At 37.2% G+C, this 20,042-nt stretch overlaps 1 protein-coding gene and 1 pseudogene across 1 annotated transcript in view; both read right to left on the bottom strand.

Annotated features, from left to right (window-relative positions):
• Positions 1-20,042, bottom strand: part of PDSS2 (decaprenyl diphosphate synthase subunit 2) — a 210,322-nt gene that overhangs the window by 26,533 nt on the left and 163,747 nt on the right. The window contains exons 5-6 of the mRNA XM_019735068.3: positions 12,598-12,771; positions 11,564-11,695 (exon numbers count right to left, since the gene is read on the bottom strand). Coding sequence (XP_019590627.2) covers positions 11,564-11,695; positions 12,598-12,771 — 306 coding nt within the window. The remainder of the gene's footprint in view (positions 1-11,563; positions 11,696-12,597; positions 12,772-20,042) is intronic.
• Positions 3,934-4,914, bottom strand: LOC109449053 (ATP synthase F(0) complex subunit g, mitochondrial pseudogene; annotated as a pseudogene).

The following is a 20,042-nucleotide window of genomic DNA, read 5'->3' as shown; positions in this document are numbered from 1 at the left end:
CCCAGAATGGAAGTCAGGAGGCCTCAGGGGATATCAGGATGCATATACCTCAAAGTCCCAGGTGTCAAACAGGCCTTGTCTACGGAGCAAAGCAAGTGGCCTAAGATCTTAACTATGACCCCTCCAAGAGGCACTGTGACCTGTGAAGATAAACACTGAGGCAGATAGAAAATATGGTTTCCAGTCCATGACAGGTTAATATCTCAAAGGTTTTAAATTTTTAAAATTTTCACGTGGGCCTCATTTTCTTACCTGTAAAATAAGAGCATTGGACCAGGCCAGACGTTGCCCAATGCTGGGCTCTCACAAATGTGGGGCTGGCTGGATCAGAATCACTTGGGCAGCTTGTTAAAAATGCAAGGCCTCTGTACCCTGGCCCTGAGATTCTGATTGATTTGAGGATCACTGTTCTAGCCTATGTCTAATGTCCTTTCGATTTATGCTTCTGTGTGCATCAGTGTTTTACTTCAAAGACTAAAAGAGAACAACTTTATAAACTCCTTAAGTCTCAAGGAAAATGGAGTGCTGTAACTTCCCCCCGTTTTTATGACATCTGCCCCGTATGTACATTTCTGGCCGAGCAAGATTTTATTAAAATAACTTTCTCACTGGGGCCCTAAATAGGCCGATATAAAATAAATGCAGACTGTATTTCAACAGCCAGCAGCCCTGAACCTCTTTTCCTGCCACACTGTTCATCTCCAGAAGCCACTATAAATTCTGCCGTGCATGGCGATTCCCTGAGGGCTTCATTACTGGGGTCTTTAAAAGGGATTCACTCATCTTTTTGCCCCCTGTAGGTGTGCTTCTTGTCAATCCAGGTCATGAGAAGAGAAAGTAATTTTTCCTAGTCTTTAGCAGTTCACAGAGAATGTGTGGTTTGAACCTTGTTTTATCTTTAAAAAATGTGAAACAGACAAGATAGTGTGCTCAGGACACTGGAAGCCTCCTCAGACAGCCATAGTGAGGCCTGTAAAACAATATTCTGTACAAAAGCAGGAAAAGCCAGCACTCTGAGAGGATGCACAGAGGGATTAATTCCAAAGGTTTATATACCAGTCTCTGCAGACCAAAGGCAGATAGATTCCCTGTTGGTAAGTAATGGATGTACAATGTGGTCTTTTACTTTAAGAAACAAATGCGTTTTTATAAGTCAGGTAACAAAGAAGGATTAGATGACATAAATGAACTGTTTCCAATTTCCAACTGCTGTTATCTGGACTTGAAAGCTGGATATGGGGAAACCTTTTTCTAAAAGCAGAAAACTAATATTCCACAGCCGGGAGTCCAGAAATTGCCACAGACTGATCATCTCTACTTATCATGTTATGCTTCCCAAATGCTATCAGCTATATTTTGGAATAACAGTCATTTTTTCCCCCTTAAGATTCTGTTTTTAAATCTTCAAGGAAAACTACTTTTTCCCTCAAACATTTTAGTTGAAAGAACATAACAAACGTCCACTTGCCCTCCATGTAGATTAACCAATTGCTAATATTTTGCCATTTTGCTTTCTCTCTAAAACGATCATTGGCTGATTATTTGACAGTAAGTTGTAGACACCATGACGCCTCATCCTTTTCAGTATTTATTTCCAAAGAACAAAACAGTGTTCTCCTACATAACCACAAACCCATGATCACACCCAACAGAGTTAACGTTTACTATAACATGTAAGATAAAATCCATATTAAAGTTTTCCAAGTTCAACCAACAGTGCCCTTTAGAGCTGTTTTTAATCCCAATCCAAGATCAAATTAAAAATCCTACATTTCCATTGCATGGCATGGCTTTTTAATTTCTTCTAATCTACAACGGTCCCCACACCACCACCTTTTCTGTCTTTCATAATATTGGCATTTTTTGAGTCCAGGTTAGTTGTTCCGCAGAATATCCCTTATTCTGGATTTGTCTTGATTCTTTTCTAATGATTAAAGTTAAAACATTTTGGCAGGAAAACTATACAGATAACGCTGTGTACTTCTCTGTTACATCAGGAGTCACACAATACCAGTTTGTCTCACTGTTGGTGAAACTAAGTTTATTCACTGTATTTAATAAGTAAACTGTAGGGTGCTTTGAGTCCATGTAAATATTTGGTTCTCTAATAACCATTCATGTAATTATATTAACCAATTATCCATTAATGATCCTTGTTTGAATAAAAGATTACATTGGTGGCTGCAAAAATAATGACATTTTAAAGGTATTTTGCCTTGACACTGGCAACAATGTCATTGGTTCCTTTAGAGAAAACGGGTCTTACTGAAAATAAACTCTCTGTACATTTGCATTGGTATTAAAAGGTGGAGCTTATATGTATAGAAAGGAGGTGTGTTGGGGGGATCAAGAAAAGAAGGAAGGATACCTCCATCCTCATCCCGGAATGGTCTGGGTATAGTGTACGAGGATTTAAAAAGGTCACAAATTAGAAATCTACTACCGTGCTTCCCCGAAAATAAGACATAGCCAGACAATCAGCTCTAATGCGTCTTTTGGAGCAAAAATTAGTATAAGATGCAGTCTTATTTTACTATAAAACCTTTACTGTAAGGGTATATAATATAATATAATACCGGTCTTATATTAATTTTTCCTCCAAAAGACACATTAGAGCGGATTGTCCGGCTAGGTCTTATTTTTGAGGAAACACGGTAGATCTGCTAGCCCAGCAATTGAAGCAGCCAGTTGAGTTTTGGTTTGGTAGAAGACGCAGGCCTTAGATTGTCAGGCTCTCCAGTTATAGAGCTGGAAAAGTATCAGAATATAAAGGAACAGGGCAGGCCTCTTCTTTGCTATCTTGACTATTCTTGCCTGCTAATAAGAAAGCACAGAAGGCATCTATTTGCAAGGAAGTCAACACTATTCAGAGCTGGACTGCTCGGGTACCTGATTTTACTGTCTCTTTCACCTGGGAAAGCTAATCTTTGGAGACAAATGTGACTGTCCATGGAATTAACTTTCTCGCATTCCCTTCCTTTGGTTCACTGGGAAAAGAGGAAGCAACAGAAGGCTGTGGTGCCCAATTTAAAAACCAGGAGGGGCTTGTATTACCTACATAGTAAATATTTCTGTTCAAAAGTCTTGCTATCCCTTTCCAAACCATTTTTCTTGCTATGCTTTCTTGGAATCTGGAAGAGACATGAAATTTAAAATTGCAGTTTGACCAAGAAAAAAAAATTTATCCAGATCACTGAAAGACCATGAGCAAGGAAATTATGCTGATAATGGAACTGAGTTGTTTCCTCCAGTGGCCAGGTCCCAAGGTGAAGGCCACCAACCTGATGGTCCACCTCAAGCTCCCCAAACTTACACCAGTTTTCCTACTTCACTTCCCTATTTCCATTCACAGTACAATTCTTCCTGTTATCCAAGTTCAAAATCCTCGTTTGGGCCTCTTATGGCCTCTTTCCAGTACATACCTGCCAGCTTCTCCCTATCAAGTTAGTTTTCAGTTCCTATATATTTTTTCTCTGAAATTAATTTAATGCCTAACTTCCTACCTTCCCATTCTTGTTGCCAACGCTGCGATTGGGACTTTTCTCTTGCATTCACCAGCAGGTTCCCACAAACCTCTTACCTGATCTCCTTCTCTTTAGTATCTACTTGTTCCTTTCACCCTATATAAGGTAGCCAGATATACCTCCCTAAAACACATTTCGGACTTTGACATGACTTGGCTTAAAAACTTTCAACGTCTGCTCCATGACTTCTGAATCAAGTTCATTTTCCACAGGCAAACATCCCAAAGTCCTATTTTTTTTTATTTTATTTTTTTTTTTAGGAGGGCACAGCTCACAGTGGCCCATGCGGGGATTGAGCCAGCAACCTTGGTGTTATTAGCACCACGCTCTAACCAACTGAGCTAACTGGCCATCCCCTAAAGTCCTATTTTAAAAAAAAATTTTGACATAGAAAATATTGATTTTGACATGTTTTATTCAAATACCAATCTGATCACACATGGTCCCAGAACATTCAAATAATAAACCCAAAAGAAACAGATGTTAATGATTGGTCTTCAATCAGTATAGCCAGTGATACCATGCTTACCTATGATCTCGCCAACGTAAAACCACATCCACATCTCAGTGGCCACCAAACCATTCAGCAGAGCTTCTTTAATTGTGAACTGTCTGAAGCTACCAGTGTGAGCACTATTGAATAATTTTTTCAAGCTCTGAATGGCTGTAGGGATCTCAGCAGGGGTCGGAGGAACCAGCTCAACCTGGGCATAGTGCCAAAATGTGGCCACTCGATGCTTCGAGTAAGTCACAGCAGTGTTTACCAGAGTCGGGGCCTTCTCTGCGAGGTTACGGACAAACTGGGCTGTGGTTGTAGGATGGAAAGTCCCTAACGTGCTATTTTTTAATTGAAGTAAAATTCATATAACATAAAATTCATAATTTTAACCATTTTAAAGCGTACAATTCAGGAGCATTTAGTACATTCACAATGTTGTGCAACCTCACCTCTATCTAGTTCCAGAGCATTTCTGTCATGCTGTTAAGTAGCACGTATCAGTACTTCATTCCTTTCTATGGCTGAACACTATTCAATTGTATGGATGTACCATGTTTTGTTTATCCATTCATCAGTTGATGGACATGTTGTTTCCACTTTCTGACTCTTGCAAATATTGCTGCTCTGAACATTCATGTACATGTTTTTGTTTGGACTGAAGTCTTTACATATAGTCATTTATGTACATTTCAGATGAATTCTTCCTCTCTCCCTATACTGCCCAGGTTTTGCACATTCCACGCAAATGACACTTTTTTCCTTTGAATACACTGCACAATTGTCCACCTGTATCCCATTTTCGTGGCTTCCATTGTCTAGGAAGTCCCTCCTTTCCATCTTTGCTGGCAAGATCTTCTTTTTCAAGGATTATCTCAGAAGCACCTACCTCATAAACCCTTTTTTGACTTTCCCAGCTCCCCAAATGGCATCACTTACAGTATTCCTTATATTTCTGTATTTCACTTATCCCCTCTTTACGAGGTCACAGACAACTTTTGGGCACTTTCCTGCTGTAGTTCCAGTAGTGCAGCCCTTTATTTCCTTAAGTGAAACAGAAAACCTTAAGAAACATTTTAATTTAAGTGATGGCCAGAACCATTCTATAGCCTTTGTGGTTTCATACAGTCCTTTCAAGTGCCCATACTGTACACCTTCCACGGTATAGGCAGGATGCTGTCAATATTATTCCTTTTGAAATAACTCCAAATAACTTAAATAATTAGAAGAATATCATGTGGCATTTATGAGGACTCTCTGAATGTGCATTTTCTCTTTTGTTTATGAATATACATGTGTTATGTTCATGCACACCAGCCGTACCTCACAATCTGTTTCAATTTTTGAATAAGAATAGTAGGATACCTAGGGACAAGTGAGTTATAGCTTAGCATTGGAAATATGTAGTTCACTTAAGGTATTTTATGGCTGGTTATGACAGTGTCAGAATGTCACATGCCTAAGTGACATTTCACTACTTTCAGAAATAACCAAGAAAATATAATCATAATTCTTATTTCTTCAGGTGACTTATAATGGCAGCAGAAAACTAGAAGGATCATTAAAAATAAAGCTTGCTGACCTGCAATAGCCCCTGGATTCCCTGAGCAAGTCAGAGCTCCGTGGTTCTCTGAAAGATTCTACTTTCTTTTATTAGGAATCAAAATGATAACTGAGTAATGACTTCACCTCCCTAGGGTGAACCACCTATTTGTTATCAGTATTTTTATCTGATCATTATTTTTCAGCAGCTAAAAATTTAAATGTAAAATTAAAGTAGGGAGGAATCTGTAGAATTTAGTATGGAGACATTGCCCAACAAATCTTTTTCAGCTGTTTCAGGTTTGGCCTGGTGCCCTAAGCTGCCTCTTGTGAAAGGATGTGGCGGTGTGTGTGTGTGTGTGTGTGTGTGTGTGTGTGTGTGTGTGTGTGTGTGTGTGTGTGTCCCCTTATGGGTATGATGGAAGAAGGCTACCTAATCTTAAGATTCTGGGGGGAGAAGGGGAGTTGGAGAGGAGTTAGCAGGGCCCCTGATATGAAAAATTCCATAGGTGCTCTTCTTCCTGGCTTCACAATGATGTTGAACAGGCACGAACAGTATGTCATCTCTTCCTCCCTTCCGTGTCTAGTCATTAATTCTCACTTTCCCCAAGCAGGAAATCAAAAGGGTAGATGGGACACAAACCTGTCTGAGCAGAGCAGGGAAGTAATATCACATGTGATAATAAGAAATCATAGGTGACTTCCATCATTGGGAGCAAGACTTTTCTATTTTTCAATGTGAAAACTAGTATTAAGCTTCTAATAGAGATAAGTATTTTTCTTGTGATGCATCTCTTGCCTACGAGACCTATTTGAGAGCTGAAAAGATCTAGCTTAAATGCCATCATTTTACAGAAAATAATAAAAAGGACGTGAAAGAATGTGATTAAGGTTATACAGATGCCAGCAGAGCCCAAACCAGAACCCAGGTCTTCCAAATCCTGGTCCTCTGGGCCATTTCTACTATACCAATGCGACTCTTCTTTCTATTTAACAAAACAAGGCTGCCACCAAATAGCTCACCCTGAGAAGACCACATCACACATATTTTTTTAAAATATTAATTGGATGCCTATTCCAAGTAAGTCACTACGCCAGGAACTATGGGCAACTCAAAGGTGAATTCACTATGATCCTTAAGAATCTTGCAATAAAATTCAAAACCTGGGGGAGGAAAAAATTGCAAAAATGCACAGGAGGCAAATGCCACAAAAAAACTGAAAAAAGAACAGTAGAAAGAACTAATTTCAGGATTAATAAGCAACCTCCTTGAGATTTAGGATAGAATGTCCCCTAACTCACTCACAGAGCCAGATGATTATCGTACAGAGTTTTATGTAAACATGAATAATGCAATTTAGAAGATGAAAATAAATTCAAGTTAGGAGCCTTTAATCTGAAGAATGATGCTCCCTGCATGGCAGAAACTAACATTTCTTATTTGCGTCAGCGAAATTCATCTTCTCTCCGTCAGTGACCCTGTTCATGCCTCAGACGTGTAGATACATATAAGGAGAAGAGCCTGAAGTCAGTGGCTAAGCATAGGCTATTTGGAAAGGATGTCCCTTTGAATCTAAATCAAGTTGGAGATAATGATTTGGGAATATTTCACCAGCTGTTTAGGAAATCCTGGACTCTTGTGTTGTCTACATTTACAATTTTGTATGCTTGCAAAGAAACTAAGAGTTAAATATGTCCCTTTTCTGTGAAGCTTCTTTAAAATTCATATCTACGTTACTTTTATATGTGTATATATATACATATGTGAATAGCCAATGGAGAGTTGGTAGCTTTCATTGAACATATTTAGCTGGATCTTTTCAACCAAAATGTAAATCTGCAATGTATTCTAATGTAACCCAATTAGAGCTACTAACACCATCTGCATATATATTTTCAGTTCAGCTGTCGAAAAACACACAAATCCACCCTAGTAATACAATATTCAATAGTTGTGTGGTATTTCATTGTGTGATACTTCATTTAACCTTTTCTATATTTAAATGGATCAATTTTCATTTTCTTCCCTTTAGAATTAATATTTTACTACGTATCTTAATATGTAAGCCTCTCTGATATTTTTCTTGGGATACATTATTAGAAGTGAAATTACTATAGGAAAGTATATAAATTTTTAGATGGAAAGTTTTAAAATAAAACCAAATATATGTATAGTATTTAAAAAGTCAAATAACATAAGACTTCTAACAAGGCAACCTAAGTACTCTCCAGACTCTGTCTGTCCTGTGTAACTCTCTTTAGCTGTTTCTTCTGCTGTTTATCTTCAAAGATAGTTTTTGCTTGATTTTAAAATTTTAGACATTATCTCTTGATCTTACCATGAAAGGAATAATTACATTTCTTACATGACAAACACATTCTTTTTTCCTATCCTCCTTGCATTATACTTTTTGGTTTAAATCAATATTTGAAATTGACATTTTATGCTATATAAATATTACTTTGTAAGCCATGTCGAGTATTGATTACATTTCCTTTCTCATACATTTAAATTTTTTTCACTATAGCTAATAACTGCCTCATTTTATCCCATATGTTTAGTGTGGGTGTTTTATTTTTTTTAAGTTTTTTTTTCCAGTTACAGTTGACGTTCAATATTATTTTATATTAATTTCAGGTGTACAGCATAGTGATTAGATAATTATATAATTTAAGAAGTGGTCCCCCTGACTAGTCTAGCACCCACCTGGCACTATGTATAGTTATTACTATATTATTGACGATATTCCCTATGCTTTACTTTACATCCCCATGACTATTTTGTAACTACCAGTTTGTACTTCTTAATCCCTTCACCCTTTTCATCCAGCTCCCCAACTTCCCTCCCCTCTGGCAACCATCAGTTCGTTGTCCGTATCTATGAGTCTGTTTCTATTTTGTTTGTTCGTTTATTCTGTTCTTTAGATTCCATATGTAAGTGAGATTATATGGTATTTGTCTTTCTCAGTCTGACTTATTTCACTTAGCATAATACCCTCTAGGTCCATCCATGTTGTTGCATAGTGTGGCTGTTTTAAAATGTGGGTCCCAAATTCTTTGAAACTCTTCCCTTTGATAGGTGAGGTCTACAGTCTCTCCTCTCGATTTTGGGTGGGCCTGTGACTACTTTGATAGGAGACCTTGGAAATGACTGTGTAACTTCAGAGGCTGGTCATAAAAGAAGATGTAGTCTCTGGCTTGTTTGCCAGAACACTTGTGTTTGGAGTTCAGATCTGGCAGTGAAGAAGCCCGATTCCTCTACGGCTGCCATGCTGTGAGGAAGCCAAGCTAAATGGAAGGGCACACGTGTGCACTCTGGTTGCTCAGCAGCCTGGTTTTCTTGACATCCCAGCCCAGATGCCAGGTGGGAGTGGAGCCTCCAGATAATTCCAGTCCTCAGCATTACTGAGTCACGTCCAGCCACTGGGTCATTCCAGCTGAGGCCCCAGAAATCATGCAGCAGTCATCCCCTCCGCATGCAGTCCAAATTCCTGACCCATGGACTCCATGAATATCATAAAATGGTTATTTGAAGCAGCTGAGTTTTGGGGTAATTTGTTTTACAGTAATAGTAACAGGAACACTTAGTTTTCTATGTACCTATCATTAATTTGTCCCTAAATTCTCAATATGGTCAAGTACATTAGGTGATCATCAGTGCCATTTTGTTCCTTGGAGACACTTCCCCCAAAGATCTCTGTCCTCTTGTCCCAATCTAGACTGGATGCATAGCCACCAGCCTAGGACTTGCTTGGATGACAAAGGGTGTAGTTACTTAAGGACATGGGCCCTGTAGCTGGGTTGCCTGGGTTTGAATCCTAGTTAGCTGTGTGACTGCACAAGTTGGTTAATCCCTCTGTGCCTCAGGTTTCTCATCAGAACAGAGCGTGGCACATAGCAAGTACTCTTACTGTTGGCATTGTTGTTGTTGTTTATTATTCTTCCCTTCGTATTGTCCTAGAAATTCCCATTGCCTCACACCTATGCCGGATCTCCTAATTCCTAAACTCCACATCTTTCTCTTTCTTGCTTACTCTCTTGCCTTGATAGAGTACACCACCTGCTCCCTGAAATAAGATGCTTGGAAGGTAAGTTTTTTGAGGCCTCATTTACCTGTTTTAAATTGTCTTTATATAACATCACACTTGATAATATGACTGGCATAAAACTGTAAGGTGGAAACAATTTTCTCTTTGAATGTTGAGGTAAACTCTATTGTTGTGAAGCTTTCAGTGTCACTGTTAAGGCCATTCTGATTTTTTTTTGCTATTGTTCACAATCTTAGCTGTACAGCTCACTGGCCCGTGCAGGAATCGAACCGGTGACCTCAGCTTTAGGAGCACGGTGCTCCAATCATCTGAGCCACCAGGCTAGCCCCGCCATTCTGATTCTTGATCCTTTGCTGGTAGGGTTTTCTTTTTCTTTCTAGAAGTATTAGGATCTCTTCTTTATCCCTACTGTTTTAAAATTTGATAATGAGGTGATTTGGTGTGGGTCTTTATAAATTCATTATTTAGGGCACCATTTTAATTTGGACACTCAGGTCTTTCAATTCTTAGAAATTTTATTTTCTTTTAGAAAATTCATTGTTAATTTTTTAACCTTCATTTTCAGTTTTCCCTTCCCGGGATTCATAATTGATATAGGATCTTTTGAATTGGTCCTATAATTTTCTTACCTTTTTTCTTCTGTTATCTTTTTGTTCAAATTTCTAAAAGATTTTCTCATTTATATCTTCCATTCTTCTCATTAAAAAAAATCCTGTTTTCATATTTTATAATTATGATTTCTTATTCTTGAATTGTCCTTTTTTTAATGTATCACCTGCTCTTATTTCATGAATTTAATATCTCATCGAGTACATTGATTATAGTGCTTTTGAAAATGTGTCTTTCTTTTCTTGTACTGTCTCTGCTTCCTCTAAGATTCCTCTTTTTCTCAGTTTGCTTTTAACTCATTCTTCTATGGCAGAGGCTTTTCTCAAATGCCCAGTGGTGCCCTATTACCTATTCTACTTCTATTGGGTTATTCTGTGCACTTGGATACTCTGACGCTTGTCAACTGGTGGACCTCACTGTAGGAGGTAATGTTTACTGAGGGACCCCCAAACATCCACATCTGCTGGTCTTTTCCCCTGGGTTTTACGGTTTCCCAAAAAAAGAATCCTCTCATTTTCTACCTGGTGAGTATGAGGGATTTTAAGCTGCCCGCATTTAGAGAGGTGGGGTAGGAGAGAGAAAATCTTATCTTTCTGAATGCAGATATCACTTAGGTTCTCTCTGCTTTAAGTATGGTCGCTACTGCCACCTTCAGCTGTGCCTGGTTCCCTATGTCAAGTCTCAGATTAACCCAATCAATTAGAACCATGAAGTTAAATAAATTCCATGAAGCTTTGGGTAAAAGGGCAAGTAAACTTTTGTACCAGAGTTTCTGGATTAAAAGAAAATAAAAAACGTTCCCTCTAATCTTCCACAACTTCCCTCCCCTCTAAAAAGTGGGAAATTACCCAATTTAAGTCCCTTTACTCCTCCCACTTAATCATGTGTTTTTCCCTTTGATAATGCCTCAGAACTTGAGTATTCACGGTCCAAGTTTGTTTTAAAATAACCCAATGAGCTGACAGACGGAGCTCCTGGAATTCTGCAGCTTGTGTTAGAGTCTACAGATGGGAAATTGCCGTCAGTTAAAGGGTGGTGCTATTACCATAGCCCAATTTTTGAAAGCCTTTAGGAAAAAAAAAATCATCTGAGTTAATTAGCATTTACCACAAGCACTAGTTTTGTGTTGCAGTATTCTAAGAACTCAGATAATAAGAAATTGCAGTTTCTAACTTTTAACTAATACTTTACCTCTTAAAGATGTAGATTGTAAGGTAAGAATTTTACCTGTTATACAAATAAGCTCTTATATGGCTGATGTCTTAGATCAACATAAAATATAAATTATGTTCTAAAATCAACTAATACTACTGGTACCTAAAATAGGAGTAATTTCATTTTACCTCTCTGATCTGCTTAATCCATACATCTCTTCCAAGAAACTCTTGATGTAAGACCACAGGAGCTGAGTTTAGATTAAAAGCCGTGGAGTCACTGGTCTTTTCCTTAATAAAAGGTTGGAGATCAGAATTTATCTAGAAGAAGTAGTCAAAAAAGTTAAATCAGTGAAATGCACTAGTATGTTTTAGTCATATCCAGAAAGCATTAGGTAATATAAAGAAGAATGAAGCTTAAGGAATGCAGTTTTTAGGTGTACTTTAAGAAGCCAAAGAACAATTCATATGATTAACAATAATCTTTAAAATTCTTAAAAATTCTTTTTCCCTAACACATTCCTTTTTTATTTGGCAGCAGCCTTTGTTTCACTTTAAGTTCAAGGTAAAGAGTTACAAAAAGATTGAATAAATATAATTGCTTAAAAACTAATCTAAGATTTAATAAAATGTTAAAAAATCATCTGGAGATGTTACATATTTATGTACATATTTTCCCCCTCTTATGAGTTATTTAAGTAACATCTAAGAAATATATATTAAATGTAGTTTTATAATTACGTATGCACAGAGGCAACAATATAAGAGCTAATCTCAGCACATTTTATATTTCATTATGCCTATTCAAAAGAATCAGTTATTAGAATTAAAGCTTTCAAGTTTATTCTGTATATTTCTAAATTTTACTAACTTCTCACAATTTGTTTTACTGTAGGGGAACTGTTACAAATATTCTTCCATTCTGTGAATGGCAACATTACATGTTAATTTAATAATCGCGAGAGTTCTTTCAAGAACCTTTCCAAGGGGTCAGAAAACACAAACATCACAAATGTGATTTAAATAAACTGTCAGGTTTTATCAAAATTACACAGTACTTACCAGTCATACTGTTTATATGATATAACTGCATATGACTGATAGATTTTAAGCACACAATAAACATTTTTTGAGATATAAAAGCAGCTTATTAACTGGCAAAAGGTTTCTGGTGTATCATTTGAGCTATTTAAATACTGAAAAAGAGAAAGGGTGTGAAATACCTTATGACTCATGGCCATGTGCTTCCCATACTGAAATGCCATGTCCTGAACCTCAGCGTCATGCTTTGCTAATTCCATTGCAGCCTGGCAGCTCTTTGCTAATAAGGCTCCATGGGAGAGAAAGGTCTGTTCCTTCCAAGTCGATATTCCAATGTCACTTGTGATATAATCTTCCTAAAAAATGCGACAAAAGCCAAGATAAAAAAAGGTGTTGGGAGTAATTCAATTGTTTTGGTTTTTGAAAAATGAGAGTTAAGCTATGAACTATTCAAAAGGCTCAGATTATCGCAACAAGATGGAATGAAAAGATGCTGAACTTCAGCTCTACCAAAAGAGAACTAAGCGGTGGGAACGGCTTTTTTTTTTTTTTTTTTTTTTTTTTTTTTTAAGGGAATGGGGAAAAAAATGAAAAAAAATGCTAAAGCAAATTTTATATTCAGTGGGGAACTTCTATTAAAATATATTTATAGAATAAGGCAAAGTCAGAAACTTGGACTTCTAAACTAACTCCCTTCTATATTCACATCAGTTCTTAAGTGCTGGTATTCTAAAATACAAGAATGCTATTGCATTTTATTTATGTGAAAATATTAAGAGCACAGTCAAGGAAATGCATTTTCTTATAAACAAATAGAAAATCAGAGAGAAGGCAACCCAATATAATGGAGTAGGATTATATTACATTATTCATCAAACTTTATTCTCACAAGAAACAAGGTGATAAGGGAGCATATATAACTGCAGTATATTTAATTTCATCTTTTTAAATTATGAAAATCACTGTAGTATCTGTAAGTATACACATACCTACTGCCTTTAGACCAATGACGTCCAATACAAATATAATGTAAGCCATATATGCAATTTAAAATTTGCTAGTAGCTACATTAAAAAGTGAAAAAAGGTGAAATTAATCTTAATGCCATATTTTATCTATCCCAATAAATCCAAAATATTACCTCAACATACAATCAAAATAAAATTATTAATGAGAGATTTTACATTTTTTATACTAAGTTTTCAAAATCAGCGTGTATTTTACACTGACCATGTTTCAAACACTCAATAGATACAGGAGCTGGTGGCTACGCTCCTGGACAGCTCAGCTCCAGGCAGTGAGCTTTCTGAGGACAAGAATAATGAGGCAAATGTATAAAACAATATTCATTGTAGGGTGATTCTTTGAAACCTCAAACTACTTAGAACCCATTCAGAAGGATGAATTAACCCAAAAACTTTACTTCCTGCCGCCTATATCATAATCCTTTTCTATCCACCATTATTTGAGGACAAAATGAAAACAAGAATAAGAAAACTTAAAAAGGGACCATGAAAAGGTCAGCTCAGATTCAGCCCACCTTTTTCACCATGCTGAAGGGAATCTTCAGCCCACAGGCACATCAAATTCTCAGCTTAATTTGATTAAGCCTTTAAACAAAACAGAATTCCACTTATGACAACAGTTGCAAATATGCAACATAACATTGTATAATAATCAAAAAAACTACACAGGGCAGAAATAGTGCATAAAATTAAGATTTGCTTTACAAAACATTGGGCATAAATAAAAACATTTAATTTTATAAATCTGAGAGTATATTTTAAAATGTGCAAATATATTACATTAATAAACTTAAGATAAAAAACATATTACTTCTCCATATATACTAAAGAGGGATTTGACAAAATTCAACTCCGGATGGAGAAAAAACGCTGAATAAGAACAGCTGTGCATTTCTTTAATATGACAGGTGTGTGCGTGCGCACGCATGCACATACATGCCAAAAAGTCAGCAAATACTTTAGGGAAACACATGAGCCTTTCTTCCTAAAATCAGGAATAAGACAGAGATGCATACAACACCAGTGCTATTAAACAATGTAATAGAAGAGGCAAGAAAAGCGCAGATGTATAAAAATTAGGAAGAGTTTAACTGTCACTACTTGAAGTCAATATAACTGTATATTGGGAAAAAAACGAGACCAGTACAAACAAGAAGATAATTCAGTAAGGTAGCAGCATACAAAATTAATACAACTTCTAACTAATATAATAAATTGTATATTAACCATAGCTTTCATACATAGAAACTAATCAAAAAGAAGTATAAATAGGGTCTTTTCTTCCATTATAGCTATGAAAAGAAAGATTGAAATTCTGGAAATAAACTTAGAAATGTACAAAACTGATATGAAGAAAATGTTAAAATACTACTGAAAGAATAAAACTAACCTGAATTAATATAAAGGGTATTTTGTTTAAAGATAGTAAGATCCAATTTCATGAAGTTACTCCAATAAAACTAACCCCTCTCCCACCCCAAAAAAAACCCATGCAAGCTGATTGATGGAAAAAAACCCCAAACTATAGAATAGATAGAAAAATCATGAAAAACAAACAAACAAACAAAAAACAGTGTGTGTGTGGGGGGGAGGTGGATGGAGAGAGTGATGATACCTAGCCCTACAGGACATCATAACATACTATAAAAAGCCTCAGTAATTAAAAAAAAAAAAAAGTGTACTTTTCTGACAAACAATGGAACAAAACAGAAAGTCCAGAAATCAATCAAATTTAGATACAGGAATTTCCCTATATTTTAGGGAAAAGTTGGGCTTTTCAGTAAATGATGCTGGTACAACTGAAGAGCTTTCTGGAAAAAAAAAGAGTGATCTGCATTTCACACCATTTATCAAGATAAACTCCAAATGGCTAAAACAAAAGCAAAACGGCCAACCACAAAATCATAGACAATGTTACGCAGAAGACAAAAGACAATAAGGAAAAATATTTGCATTTCCTATCACAGACACATGGCAAATCTCCCTGTGAGAAGCTAATAATCCACTCCTCCCCGCAAAAGATGTCCGCATCCTAATCCCCAGGACCTGTGAATGTTACCTTACATGGCCAAGGGCCTTTGCAGTTACGATGAAATCCAGGATTCTGAGTTGGAGGCAGCAGGGTCTGAGTCAGAAAAGGTGAAGAAAGAAGGAGAGAGATTGAAGATGCTATGCTGCTGGATTTGAGAATGGAGGACGGGGCCACAAGCCATGGAAGGAAGTTGGAAACTAGAAAAGGGCAAGGAAACGGATTCTCCCCTAGAACTTCCTGAAGGAAAGCACTTGGTTTGGGGACTTCTGATCCATGGAAAAATTTCCACCTCCCCACAGCTTCACTCTTAGTGTTGGTGAGGCTATGAAGACACAGGCCTTTCAAACATGGCTGGTGGTTGTGGAGACTAGATAGAAATTTCACAGTCTCTGTCAAAATTACAAGTGTATTTGTCTTGTGACCCAGCAATCCTACTTCCAGGAATTAATCCTATATATGAACCCACACACTTTTGAAATTAAATACATACAAGATTACAGTCTATTGTTCACCCAGCTGTCAGGCTGATCATTTAAAAACACAAGCCAGACAGAACCACAGCGGCCTCCGTGCAGTTTCCCAAACACCCCAGGCATGAGCTTCCTGAGGCCTGTTATTCTGTATCACACACTTTCCCCAGATGTTTGCACATGTAGGTTGCTCAATGCTTTTGGGTTCAAATTTCAATCAAATTTCAAAGCCACACCCCTCACCCATCATTTCCTGTTTCTTTACCCTAATTTACACCTTTTTTCCTTGGTACTACTGGACTCCTGATATAGTTATTTGTTTAATGGTTTATCGCTTGTCCTCTTCATTAGAATGTCAGCTCCATGAAAGCAAGGACTTTGTTTTGCCCTCTGCTGAATTATCAGTACCCACTAGGTGTGCAATAATACTTGCTGAATCTTGATGTTTCTTTTGGTATCTTTTTCTTTCCCTTCCACCTTCCTCTAATCTTCCTAGATTGGACACAATAAAGAATTGAAATAATTCTCCTTAAATGCCTTCCCACAAAATCTGCCCACAGAATCAAGATGAACTCTGTATCATAGCATTCAAGGCCTTTCTTTTTGGTACCAAGCAATACTTATGGTTCCATTTCTGGTTCCATCTCCTACCAAAATATCACCTTTGAGGCCTGCATTTCAGCAACACAAGACAATTTGCTGTTTCTTGGATAAAATATGTACTTTCACACTTGTGTGAATTTAAAAATATTATCCCTTTCCAAGGACTCCCACTCCTTGACCAGTAAATTGAACATATCCAGTTCAAATATCACTTCTTTGAGAAGCATCCTGAAACACTTCTACAAATACTTCCCTCTTTAGACTAATATTATCTTATTTATATTTCAACATAGCACTTAATTTCTCTCTGATTTGTATGATGCTTATTTGTCTGTTTCCTTGAGGGCTGATTATGGGTCTCAGTCACCTTTATAGTTTTTAATCACTTCAGCCATATTTAATTTTCAACAAATGTATGCTAAACGAATAGAACCGTGTTTCTTTTGCATTTATTAAGTAGTTGTGTGTTCTTTAAAAAAAACCAAAACATTAAAAGCAATGAGTAGATGTATCCATACAATGGAATGCCGTTCAGCAATAAAAAGGAAGGAACTGCTGACACATGTTATGCCATGGATGAACCTCAAAAACATTAAGCTAAGTGAACTGCGACAGCCACAAGAGACCACATATTATATGATTCCATTTACCTGAAATGTAGATTAATGGATGCCCGGGCAGGGGGTGGGAACTATAAATGGGCATGAGGACCTTATGGGGGAATGTGTGAAAATGTTTTAAAATGATTTATAGTGATGATTGTATCACTTTCTAAAGTTATTAAAAAGCACATCTCAATGAAGTTGTTAAAAAGGAAAGGTAATGAATATAAAATTTTACATTTTTTGGTCTCAAATGCTTAAATTAACATTTAAAAAAATTTATGTGGGGGGCCGGCCTGGTGGCTCAGGCAGTTAAGAGCTCCATGCTCCTAACTCTGAAGGCTGCTGGTTCGATTCCCACATGGGCCAGTGGGCTCTCAACCACAAGGTTGCCAGTTCAATCCCTTGAGTCCCGCAAGGGATGTGGGCAGTGCCCCCTGCAACTAAGATTGAACATAGCACCTTGAGCTGAGTTGCTGCTGAGCTCCGGGACGGCTCAGTTGGTTGGAGCGCATCCTCTCAACCACAAGGTTGCCGGTTCGAGTCCCGCAAGGAATGGTGGGCTGTGCCCGGCAACTAGCAATGGCAACTGGACCTGGAGCTGAGCTGTACCCTCCACAACTAAGACTGAAAGGACAACAACTTGTCTTGGAAACAAAGTCCTGGAAGTACACACTGTTCCCCAATAAAGTCCTATTCCCCTTCCCCAATTAAAAAAAAAAAAATTATGTGCCTCTCAATGTGATTGATATACCATCCTTATTTATTCATACAACATTTATTTAGGTTCTATATGGGTCAGGTTCTCTGTGAAGCAATATAGATATGAAGATTAATAAGTAGCCTGTCCTCAAGAAGCTCACAGTCCAGGAATGGCATATATACCAGGGGTGCCAAAAACATGTATACAAGTGGACATTGGTCAACGTTGCTGAAGCAGTAGTTCACCATAATCAGAAGTGTCTGGACGCTGATGGTAACCACTTTGCTCACCTTTTGTAATTGCAGAAGTAAAATGTGACTTGTTTCCATCTTTTGTTATTGGTATATATTGAGTATTACAATTTTAATACAGTTTCTTTCTTAAAATGTGTACACATTTTTTTGGCATCCTCTGTATACATATGGATATAAATATATAGATAAATCAATATAGTTCTATTTAAGAATAATTTTTGCAGGATGTCCAATGATCAAAGATCAATTTTGTTCATGATATTTTCCTTATTGTGATTAAGACATTTTATTACTTATCGTTTCTGTATTTTCAGTTATGCAATACACGATCACTGAAACAAATTAGAAAATTCAGATATCCAAGAAACAATTAATTTACAGTCCCTTGAAATCTGCTACCATAAGTTAATCAGGTCATAAATTAATAATTCTGGTACTAAGTTAATCAGAAATTTTATTCCCTGAACATTAAATTATTATCTATTGTGAACTTGGTTACAAATGAAACAGTCCCTCCACTCTTTCCATCAGCTTGCCACGTATGTATTAAGAGAGCATGTGCACAAAGGAAAAGCTAACGTTCAATTGTAAAATACTAAGAAACTGGTTTGATAACCACATCCAAATCAGTATCATCAGACAAAGATATATAGAATTGGTGTGAAATGAATGAACAGTCAGGGGAAATGAGATTTAGATATACTTAACGCATCAACTTACATATGTTGTTTTTATTGATGATTTGTTATATATAAAAGGAAGATACATTCAGTGGATATTTATTTTTGATGGGATTTTCTTTTTTTCAGAAAGGTAATGTATGCCAACATATTTATCGAATGGCTGTCAGAAGTACATTAATTTAAAAGATGTAGGTCTCTTATTCACTGTCACATGACTGTTTTGCTCAAGCAAAGCTGGTTCAAAAACCACACAGGAAAAAAAATGAAGCTTGCAAGACAATGTTTGCCTGAACTAGTGGCACTTGTAGTTTTGCACAGATGTAATACGAGGTCTGATAATTAAGTTTGCGAACTTGTTGCAACGAGGTTGCTAACCTTTTTTGATATCAGAGGGATTTTTAATTATAAATTTGTACCAACTGGACAAACAGTTAACCAAGTTTACTATTTGGAAGTGCTGAAAAGGCTGCATGAAAAAGTTAGACGACCTGAACTTTTCGCCAACAATTCATGGCTCTTGCATCATGACAATGCACCAGCTCACACGGCACTGTCTGTGAGGGAGTTTTTAGCCAGTAAACAAATAATTGTATTGGAACACCCTCCCTACTCACCTGATCTGGCCCCCAATGACGTCCTTCTTTACCCGAAGATAAAGGAAATATTGAAAGGAAGACATTTTGATGATATTCAGGACATCAATCGTAATACGATGACAGCTCTGAAGGCCATTCCAGGAAAAAGAGTTCCAAAATTGGTTTGAAAGGTTGACTAAGCACTGGTGTCTGTGCATAGCTTCCCAAGGAGAGTACTTTGGAGGTGACCATAGTGATATTCAGCAATGAGATATGTAGCACTTTTTTCTTTTTTTTTAAGGAGGGCGCAGCTCACAGTGAGTGGCCCATGCGGGGATCGAACTGGCAACCTTGGTGGTATCAGCACTACGCTCTAACCAACTGAGCTAACCGGTCACCCCTGTAGCACTTTTTCTAGGATGAGTTCGCTGACTTAATTGTCAGACCTCATCTATTCGGCTACTAGGGCATGTGTACTTCTAGTTTCTTTTCTAACAGTAGTAATACATTTGTACATGCCCATTCACATGACACCAAAGTGGCTCGGGATTAAAGGTCTCGTCCATGGCCACAGAAAAAAGGGCAAACGAACTGACCCAGGAAGATGTCAAAGTCCCGACTAGAACCTGCCGAGCCAAACTTCTACCTTTCACATTGTCAGAAAAGAAGAGTTTGGAAAA

This window comes from Rhinolophus sinicus, chromosome 2 (genome assembly GCF_057876585.1).
Source record: "Rhinolophus sinicus isolate RSI-liver-muscle chromosome 2, RSI-T2T, whole genome shotgun sequence".
Lineage (NCBI taxonomy): Eukaryota > Metazoa > Chordata > Mammalia > Chiroptera > Rhinolophidae > Rhinolophus > Rhinolophus sinicus.
Note: the sequence above shows the minus strand (reverse complement) of the source record. Positions and strands in the feature narration are given on the sequence as shown.